Source organism: Nicotiana sylvestris, chromosome 1 (genome assembly GCF_000393655.2).
Source record: "Nicotiana sylvestris chromosome 1, ASM39365v2, whole genome shotgun sequence".
Classification (NCBI taxonomy): domain Eukaryota; kingdom Viridiplantae; phylum Streptophyta; class Magnoliopsida; order Solanales; family Solanaceae; genus Nicotiana; species Nicotiana sylvestris.
Window position 1 is genome coordinate 145,311,303 of NC_091057.1, and position 10,757 is coordinate 145,322,059.

Genomic DNA, 10,757 nt, shown 5'->3' on the forward strand with positions numbered 1-10,757 from the left:
TCATAGAAATGCTCAATCAGGATTGCAAATATTATTAAAAAAATTTGGGGTGTTACAACTTTCTCTCCCTTAAATAAATTTCGTCTCGAAATTTACCTTGTACTAGTCCCGAAATAAATGCGGATATTGAACTCGCATATCCTCTTCTCGCTCCCATGTAGCTTCTTCGCCTGAATGATTTCTCCACAGAACCTTCACTAATGAGATTCTCTTATTTCTAAGCTCTTTTATCTCACGCGCTAAGATTTGGATTGGTTTCTCTTCATATGTCAAATCAGGATTAACCTTAATAGACTCAATAGGAAGAACATGAGATGGATTTGAGCGGTATTTTTAAAGCATAGAAACATGAAAGACGTTGTGGATCTTACCTAATTCAGGTGGCAAAGCTAGCTTATATGCAACCGGGCCAATTCTCTCAAGTATTTCATAAGGTCCAATGAATCGAGGACTAAGTTTACCTTTTTGGCCAAATCTCATAATCTTCTTCCATGGAGAAACCTTTAAAAATACCTTATCGCCCACCTGATGCTCAATTTCACGCCTTTTAAGATCAGCATAGGACTTTTGTCTGTCTGAAGAAATTTTCAAATGGTCCTTGATAATTTTTACCTTATTTTCAGTTTGTTGCACAATCTCCGGACCCACAAATTTTCTTTCACCAACGTCATTCCAAAAAAGAGGCATTCTACATTTTCTCCCATATAAAGCTTCATAAGGAGGCATACCTATACTTTATTGGTAGCTATTATTGTAAGCAAATACTATGAGGGCTAAGTGTTTGTCCCAACTGCCCTTAAACTCAATAATGCAGGCTCGAAGCATATCCTCCAAGATTTGTATTACCCTTTCAGACTGGTCGTCTATTTGTGGATGGAAAGTAGTACTAAAATTCAACCTGGAACCCAAAGCTTCTTGCAAGCTAGACCAAAATCTGGATGTAAACCTCGGATCTCTATCGGACACAAAAGAAACAGGGATTCCATGCAACTTCACAATCTCATTAATGTACAATTCTGCTAAACGTTCTAGTGAGTAGTCCATTCTAATTGCCAATGAGCACTCTTAGTTAGTCTATCTACAATGACCCAAATTGCATCATGATTTCTTTGAGTGCGTGGAAGTCTAGAAACAAAGTCCACCGTTATCCTTTCCCATTTCCATTCAGGTATTGACAAAGGTTGCAGTAGACCAGCTGGTACTTGATGTTCAGCTTTTATTTGTTGACATACCAATCATTTAGAAATGAACTCTGCAATGTCTCTCTTCATATCACTCCACCAATAGTGTTCCTTAATGATCCGATACATTTTAGTACCTCCAGGATGCATTGCATAAGGTGAACTATGTGCTTCAATCAAGATCTGCTTCCTCAATTCATCATCATTAGGAACACACAACCTATTTTTATAAAATAAGGTACCATCTTTCCTTAATGAAAAATCCGATTCTTTTCCATTTTGGACTTCTTCAACCCATTTCACAAGCTTCTAATCTAACTTCTGCGCTTCTTGGACTTGCTCAAGTAAGACTGGCTTGACTTGCAAATTAGCAATGATAGAACCATTAGAATTAAATAAAAGGCAAACATTCATGGCTCTTAATTCAAGAAGCAAAGGGAAAAGACTTATAGTTAAACTTGCAAGGGAATTGTGACTCAACGCATCTGCAACCACATTGGCTTTACCAGGATGATAATCAATCATGCAATCATAATCTTTGATGAGTTCAATCCATCTACATTGTCTTAAGTTTAACTCTTTTTGTGTACCCCAAGTACTTCAAACTCTTGTGATCAGTAAATATGTGGCACTTCTCTCCGTACAAGTAATGCCTCCAAATTTTTAAGGCAAAACAATGGCAGCAAGTTCAAGATCGTGAGTGGGATAATTCAACTCATGCAATCTCAACTTTCGAGAGGCATAAGCAATTACTTTCCCTTCTTGCATCAAAACACAATTCAAGCCACGGTGAGATGCATCACTATATACCACATAATCTTTTCCTTCAGCTGGCAAAGAAAGTATTGGAGCTTGTGTCAATAAGGATTTTAGCTTTTCAAAGCTCTCTTGACATTTGTCATCCCACACAAATTTGGCGTCTTTCCCTAAAAGTTTGGTCAAAGGAGAAGCTATATTAGAGAAGCCCTTCACAAACCTCCTGCAGTATCCTGCTAAACCCAAGAAACTTCTTATCTCGGTTGGAGTTTTAGGGAGTTTCCAATCAACAATAGCTTGAATCTTACTATGATCAACCTCACACCTTCAGCTGATACAATTTGCCCCAAAAAAGCCACTTCATTCAGCCAAAATTCACATTTGGAAAGTTTCGCGTAGAGTTGTCTCTCTTTCAGAATTTGCATGACAATTCGGATATGCTTATCATGATCTTCTCTATTCTTGGAATAGACTAAAATATCATCAATAAACACCACCACAAATTGATCGAGATAAGGCTTGAATACACGGTTCATCAGATCCATAAATGCAGCAGGAGCACTTGTCAAACCAAATGGCATTACCAAAAAATCATAATGGCCATACCTGGTCCTAAAAGCAGTTTTAGGAACATCTTGCTCCCTCACGCGCAACTGATAATATCTAGACCTCAAATCAATTTTTGAGAATAAGCTGGCACCTTTTAGTTGGTCAAACAAGTCATCGATTCTAGGCAGTGGGTATTTGTTCTTGATTGTTACCTTGTTCAGCTATCAGTAATCAATGCAAAGCCTAAGAGTGCCATCTTTATTTTTCACAAATAAAACAGGAGCTCCCCAAGGTGAAATACTGGGAAGGATAAAACCTTTCTCAAGAAGTTCTTGCAATTGAGCCTTCAACTCTCTTAATTTAGCTGGAGCCATTCTATAAGGAGCTATAGAAATAGGAGTAGTTCCAGGGACAAGATCTATAGGAAATTCAATCTTCCTTTCTGGAGGCAACCCAGGAAGATCATGAGGAAATACATCAGGAAAGTCGCACACAGTTGGTATGTCCTTAAGACTTGGACTCCCCAATCGTGTATTGACTATATGAGCAAGATAGGCATCACAACCTTGACAAATCATCTTCCTTGCCAAGACCGCAGAAATAATATTAGATGTCAATGATATTTCTCATTGAACTACCATGTTTGAATTTGCAGGAGTTCTAAATATCACTTGCTTCAACCTAAAATCAACAAATGCATGGTGCCTATGGAGCCAGTCCATGCCAACAATAACATCATAGTCTTGGAAGGGCATTTCAAGCAAATCTGCAGGGAAGACCAGATTTTGAATCATGAATGGACAATCTCGGTAAATCCTGTTAACAATAGCCTGATGACCTAATGGACTCATGACCAGCACATCAAAGTCAAGTCTCACCGATTTAATCGTATCAGGAAATGCAAGTGATGAGCAAACATAAGAGTGCGAAGATCCAGGATCAAATAGTGTAACAACAGATATGCCAAATAAGTGAAATTTACCAGCAACCACGTTTGGGCCATCCTGGTCATTCTTCTGTCTTATAGCATAAACTCGTGCAGTAGCTCTTGACCCACTAGCCTAATTAGCTCCACTCGACCCGCTGCTTGCATATTTCGAGGTCTAACACTGCTATTAGCTTGAGAATGAGTAGTGACAGGTGACAGGCTTTTGAACTGATCCTTCTATATGTGTATAAGAAAGAGGATTAAGATTAGGACAATCCTTCACTTTATGATCCATACTTCCACAATTAAAACAAGCACCAAAAGCTCGTCTACATGCACCATAATGATTCTTCCCGAACTGTGCACAAGTAGGTGTATGAGTTTTTCCTTGGCCATAACTTGGAGTACTGGCAGTAGAAAAATTCGACTTATTTTGCTTATGATGTGATGATTTATGTGTACTTTCAGTCTTAGAATAGTCAAACTTTCCCTTCTTGGATGGACCGCCATAATCTGAATTACCCTTCTTAAACCTGTTTTCTCTCATACTAGCTTCTTCCTTATTAATTCTTTCCCAAGTAAGTGCAGCTGAAATCAACTTGGAAAAATCCTCAAGTTGTAATATTGCCACTGATTTTTGAATGTAAACATTCAAACCTTCTTCAAATCTTCTGCACTTGTCTCTTTCACCATCAATAATACCTCCAGCATAGCGAGAAAGCCTGAGAAAGTTTTGTTGTTACTCTGCAATAGACATACTCCCTTGTCTTAAATTCAAAAACTCTTTCTTCTTAGCATCACAATAGATAGGGGGAACATATTTTGCACGAAATAATTTCACAAAGTCATCCCAGATCAACATCGGAGGTTTTGCTTTTGCATTTGGCACACTTACCCACCAATCATAGGCATCTTTCTGTAAAAGAGAGATAACATACTTAAATTTGGCAACACTAGTACACTCCAGTTGTTCAAAGACCCTATCCATGCACTCGAGCCATTGTTCAGCTACCGTGGGATCTGTAGTGCCTTCAAATTCAACTCCGCCCATTTTTCTCATCTTTTCAAAATTCATTTCACTAGGTTCTGACATTGTCCCAGCCAAGTGACGAAAGAACTCAGTATCTGTTGGATGGGATGAGTCATAAATGGAGTATTATGACTCATTGCTCTTGGATTACTGCCCACTTCATTTTCACTAACACGAGGATAATTTAGGTCAGGCAAGGGTTCCTCATTTCCTCCCTGAAGGTGAGGTATGACATTATACTGGGACCGACTTTCATCAACGGATTCAATAGCTCTATTTGAAGAAGAGGCCATATTAAAATTCCTATAAAAGATAAGATCACACTGCATTAGGGACATGTACATGATGCAGATGCACACAAAATACAATAAATTACATTTTACAAGTATGCAAAAATTTATAAACTCCAAGTCATTTTCAAGAAAGGAAATAACAACAAATACTAAGTACTATCACAACAAAACAAGTCCTAGAATCACAAACCGTGGCTCTGATACCAAAACTTGTAGCAACCCCTTTGGGAGGGTGCTACTTAGGAAACAAATCTAACTCACTGATTATAAAACATTAAAAAATATTAGTTAGAAATATTCAGAATAATTTAGTAGCGGAAATAGGCCCATGCGAAAAGGTTCAAAGTGCAATATTTTTTTTTTTGAAAATACACCATAATTTTATTTTAAATGAAATACAATGTCAAAATATTAACATAAGGTGATATAACCCTTCTTGAATAATCAAGAGATTAAAGCAACTTCCTAACAAATTTATACTTTCATTCAACATCACTGCAAGTTTGTATTGTACATAAATTTCAAACTTCGGGTATATAAAAAGGAAACTAGTTTTCTCCTATGTACATATTTACAAGACAAAGTGTAAATTCAGCATATTACAAGACTTGAGTTATTTATTTTTTTGGTAACTAAACATTTTTATTACCAAGTAATATTTTACACACATCTTCTTTCTATAGCTTGTTCTGGACATGAGTCCCAGACTAAGCTATTTTTTCTGTATCTCTATACCTCATAGACTTTCTATACAATTCAATGGACATTAGGATAGTAATTCAATTCTAGTAATCTTCCTTTCAGTCGCTGCTTCACATTTCCTCTACAGTGTAGATCCTGAACTAGGAGTCGAGTAATTATTTCTGCATTTCTTTGTGTTGCCTGAAAAACTCTTGCATTCCTCTCCTGCCATATATAGTATATGCTCCCAGCTAGCATCATCTTATATATTTCAGCATTTGCACTTCTTCCACGACAGCGTTGCTCAACCCATTTGAGTTCATGCTCCCATGTCATCACTTGTCTATAGATCCTCATCCATTCCAGCATAGCAGTCCATATTTGTGCACAAAATGAGCATGTAAAGAAGAGATGATCAGTAGTCTGTACTTCTGTGTTGCATAGTAGGCAAGTATCATCTTCTACACAGCCCCATCTTCTCAGCCTGTCTCTTGTTTGGAGTCTCCTGTGAGCAGCTAGGAACATGATGAATATCCACTTAGGTAGTCCATTGTTGTTACAAATAAGTCTTCTCCATGAAACTTTGCTAAAGTGTCCTCTTTGCTTCAGGTACATGCTTTTAATTGGGAATGTTTAGTTTAAGTACATCTTCCTCTGTATATCCAACTTTTTCAAAGTATTTATTGGCTTTGAAAATCTTCTAAACCACCCAAGATGCTTTCTTGGGCTCATCTCCCCACCCTGGACTATATTTCTTATAGTATACATGGACCCATTGCACCCACATTTTGTCCTTCTTCTTGCCTAGGTTCCACAATAGCTTGCATATGGCAGCTTTATTCCATAAGCCTATATCCATCAATTTCAAACCACCAGCTGTTTTAGGCCAGCATAATCTGTCCTATGCTATAGGTGCTTTCCTTGTAGCCTCAACACTGCCTGTCCATAAGAATCTTCTACATATACTTTCAATCAGATGGATTAGTTTCTTTGGAAGTAAGAATATCTGGGACCAATACACTTGGATGGACAGTAACACACTCCTAATAATTTGGACTCTTCCTGCATAGGATAGGCAAGACTTGAGTTATTAACCCATACTAAAACAGCAAAACAAGTTACCAAATTTAAGTTACAAGATTTTGGTCTTAAAATCCAACAAGCCTCCAAATAACATACATAAATATGACATATATATATATATATATATATATCATATACATATATATATATATATCATGTACACATCCCAAAACTATGCAAAATCAAGGTGCATATGCAAATGTGATCTTCGTAAGTTCTCCTAAATAGACTACTTCATCATGGCCATCTTCAGATTTCATCCCGAACATTACCTACGATAGGAAACAACTATCGTTAAGCATAAAGCTTAGTGGTGTATAAACTTTAGGCTTGTAGTCATTAAATTCTCCAATTCCCCTTTTCAGTCATAGTTAGCTCAATTTAACATAATTTAAAACAAGTGAACAAATATATCAAACATATCAATATCAAACTTTGAAGTGTTTCCATATATCAATAACAATGTTCAAGAGTCGAGAAAGTGTATACAATCAATCTAACAGAGTATACCAAATATTCATTTTTCGCCCAATATGTACGTCATGCCATCACACTAAGCATAATCAGATATCAAGATAGACCGAAGCCCCAAATCAAGTAGGGTCAAAACCCAATAGACAAGAGAATCAAGAACCATAGTAAAAATGGCTTTCTAGTTCGTACTTAACACGGACAAATTCCATAATTCAAGACGAACTACAAATCCAAAGTCAAGATGGCAAAAGATCCGAATTAAGAGGCATGCCAAGATGAGCGACAAATTCACTGCCACAAGAAGGACAAAGTCCCAACAAGAATGCAAAATGATCAAATAATTCGTACGAATGGGCGATTTAACAAATATCTTACAATACTTGATATAATACAAATATAACAATATAAATTAAAGATAAGAAAAATAAAATATCAGGTTATTTCAAAATATTGCAACAAGCAAAAAGAGTACAAGTTTATACACAAACCTTGGTGTTTTACCACAAAACAGTTCAATCATAACTTGGGGACGTTCGAATCGTCTAGGCCGTAAACAAACCAAATCTGTCCACTTCCTCAAACACTTCCCCTTTGATTTTTCAAGGGTTTATATACCTTAATACACAATCAAATATCTAAATAAGTTCAGTGATTTAACATGTCAAACTAAACATGATATTGGTGAAAATTACCCAAAAATGTTTGAAACAGAAATTCTGGACAGTATCACTATTTCGTGTTATGACTCAATTTTGAAGATCTATACGGACAAACTAGACTGTATAGTCTTCATAAAAGTTGTAGATCTATGTCTTAGAGTTTCAGAACATCTTGAACTACTCCCATATCAATTTTGTACAGAAAGTTATACTAAAATTACTAACAGTAGTATATGGAGTATTTCTAAAACTGGAAATCTGGGCGCACCTGTTCTGTACTTTCTGATCCTTTTTAGATAAATACCAACAAAATTAGATTTTTGTTCCTTCATAAGAGTTATAGATTTATGAAATACCTTTCTAGAAAGTCCTGGATCACTTAAATTGGAGCTCTGTACAAAAAGATATGTAAAAAATACTAATAGATGTCTAGTGTAAAAACGAGTTTAGAAACTTACCACAAAATAGAAGAGCAACTTGATCTTCACCAAAAACGAAATTTGCTTGTTGATTTAGTAGAAATCTATGGTTGATTCATGTTCAGATGCTAAGAAGGAGAGAAGGAGAGAGAGAGAGATGAGAGAGAGAGAGAGAGAGAGAGAGAGATATTCTTCTTTTGTTGAAGAATAGAAGATGGGGAGTTTATGGATAAATATGAAATAAAATGGTACCCCAACTACTAAATATTCTTAGATAAATACAAAAGGTTGGAAACCCAAAAACTTAATTATACACTGTATTTAATAATAACTCGTCAAAATAATATTAAGTGTTACATATAGCAATACCATGGAACTTTATTGCCAATATTAACACAATCTAAAGTAAGAAATTTTCATATATTGACCATTTCACATTTAGGAAGTGCAAAGTAAAATATTTTCTTGTTATAAAAATGCTCAATGAGGAATGCAAAAAATTTGTAGTGTTACAGAATAGTCACAAAACGACCTCTAAAGCCACCCATTTCAGCTCCAAAAACGAGTAGTAAACTATCCCTAAATCAACCTTGAAACCGTCTCGAAACAACCTAAAAGTAGTCCAACTCCTAGCCAGAAACGCAGCCAAAATAGTGCTGAAAAACAGCCATAAAAAGCTCCAAAAATAGCCTTAAACCACCTATAAACACTCACAAAAACCAGTTGTAACACCACCATAAAGCACCATAAAATCACCCGTGATAGAGCTGGGTTAACACCGTCGAGTTAGGGTTCGAAGCCGCCTTGCTGTCGAGGTTCGAGTGTCGTTTGACGAGGCTCTACTTCATTGAGGTCTCGTACTGGGTTCTTTTTTGCTTTTGGATTCACCTACTGTAAAAGCTCAAAAGGCAGATTCTTCCTAATGTCCATCTCTATTCTCATTATAGTTTCAAGTCATATTTATGGTTGCTTTCCATGAATGATTACTTTTTGTATTGTCTGTTCGATTGAAATGAGTTAATACAATGTTTCTTTATCTCTTAGTTTCTGAATTCATTGAATTTGATTCCAAGTCTTTTACACAATGTGCTGAAAAATTAAGATAAGCTTAACAATCTTTAGGATAGAATTGAGATATGAGCCTTATTGGGCGCTTCTGTTTCAGTGGCATATGGGTCATGACTATGTTATTAATATGTCGGACAATTGGGTCATGATAGTAATTTGGAATTGTAAGAAGCTTTTGGTTCCCAGATGGTTAATAATTGATAGGCCAACATCTGATTTTTGTAAATAGTTGGGCTTTAGATATTCGTTTAAGGGTACAAACCATTAGTTGTATTAATTGGGCCAAAATTAGAACACTCGACCCATAATGAATAAGCTAGTCTATCTTTCCATAACTAATTTATACCTTTTTTCCACAACAAATATTTCCAGAATTCATGATCTTACATTAATCTCAAAGTAGCTTAGGAGAATAACTTACATATCGCTAGTTTGCTTTAGGCCCACTCTTAATTAAATCATCATGATTATGTATACGTTCGCGTGACATAATTAGGATTTTCAAAATTAAAAGTAAGGTATGCGTTCACGCAATTTTGGGCGAAACAATTTTAACGATTAGTAAAGTGTTATTAATTGTGTACACGTACGCGTGACATGATTTTAACATAGTAAACAAAACGAATTCACACACATGTGATCCGTTTCAAAGATAAATCCATAAACGCCATAATATAAAGCGGTAAAAGGTAAAATACACGTATGTTCTAAAAATGCGTAATTAAAATAATTAATCAAGCCAGGTATGACTAAAACGACCAAGCTAGAACCACGGAATCCGGGAATGCCTAACACCTTGTCTCGAATTAACAGAATTTCTTACACGGTCTTCTGTGTTTCGCGGACTTTAAAACAGAGTCAATTTCCTCGATTTGTGATTTTAAAACAAACCGGTGACTTGGGACACCATAATAATATCCCAAGTGGCGACTCTAATTAAATAAATAATCTCATTTCGAATAATTTCACTTTAATTGAAAAAATTTCATAATCCTCGAAAAAAGGAGGTATGACACTAACATCTTTTCTTATTTGTTCAAATAGTGTATAATCTAGCAAAATGCTACATGAGATATATATATGGCCGGATCATTCAAAATTTTAACCAATGTGTGTTCATTAGTTTGCAAAGATGAGTTTCGCATATATTAACTGAAGACTAATTTCGGTTGACAAAATTAATAATTTAATAAGTAAAATAAAATTACAATATATTGTCTAAAATATTTTTATTTTGGCCAACTACCTTAAATTTTTCAAAAGCTATCACTTTTTTTATACCAAAAATAAATAGTTTTCGCCTCCCAAGAGCTTGGCCAAACTTGCTCACATTTGATCATGTTCGCAAAAGCTCCCGCTTGATGCACTTCATCTAGTCTAGATTTTAGAGGAAGATCGTTTAATTTGGAATTATATTATAATTAGACCAACCATTGGAATCAAATCTCAAAGAAGAAATTTTTTGGTCAAATCAGAAAACCTGTGACTGAAAGGTGAACTAGCATTCACGGATATAGCCTTATGATTGACCAAAGAAAGTGGGGGTCTGGCCCACGTTTATGTGTTCTGTTCTATACCCGACAAACGCTCCAAATAATTATGGCCCACCCAATACTCACACCCAGTTTACTTTGAA

At 35.8% G+C, this 10,757-nt stretch overlaps 1 protein-coding gene and 1 long non-coding RNA gene across 2 annotated transcripts; both read right to left on the reverse strand.

Annotated features, from left to right (window-relative positions):
• Positions 1-3,112: 3,112 nt before the first annotated feature.
• Positions 3,113-4,737, reverse strand: LOC138875708 (uncharacterized). The gene is made up of 4 exons (XM_070154572.1): positions 4,596-4,737; positions 4,314-4,539; positions 3,632-4,136; positions 3,113-3,502 (listed from the first exon to the last, which is right to left on the reverse strand). The coding sequence occupies exons 1-4, from the start codon at positions 4,735-4,737 to the stop codon at positions 3,113-3,115; spliced, it is 1,263 nt and encodes a 420-aa protein (XP_070010673.1).
• A 671-nt stretch (positions 4,738-5,408) lies between these two features.
• Positions 5,409-8,209, reverse strand: LOC104221781 (uncharacterized). Its single transcript, XR_011403085.1, has 3 exons — positions 8,093-8,209; positions 7,464-7,590; positions 5,409-6,480 (listed from the first exon to the last, which is right to left on the reverse strand). It is a non-coding gene; the product is annotated as an uncharacterized lncRNA (long non-coding RNA).
• Between the last annotated feature and the right edge of the window lie 2,548 nt (positions 8,210-10,757).

Bases quoted from the DNA above. Each gene is read 5' to 3' on its own strand.
- LOC138875708 (XM_070154572.1), bottom strand. From the start codon at position 4,737: ATGGCCTCTTCTTCAAATAGAGCTATTGAATCCGTTGATGAAAGTCGG. The intron at 4,540-4,595 runs GTAATCCAAGAG...CCCATCCAACAG, and splicing joins TAGTGAAAATGAAGTGGGCA to ATACTGAGTTCTTTCGTCAC. The intron at 4,137-4,313 runs GTGGGTAAGTGT...AAACTTTCTCAG, and splicing joins CAGAAAGATGCCTATGATTG to GCTTTCTCGCTATGCTGGAG.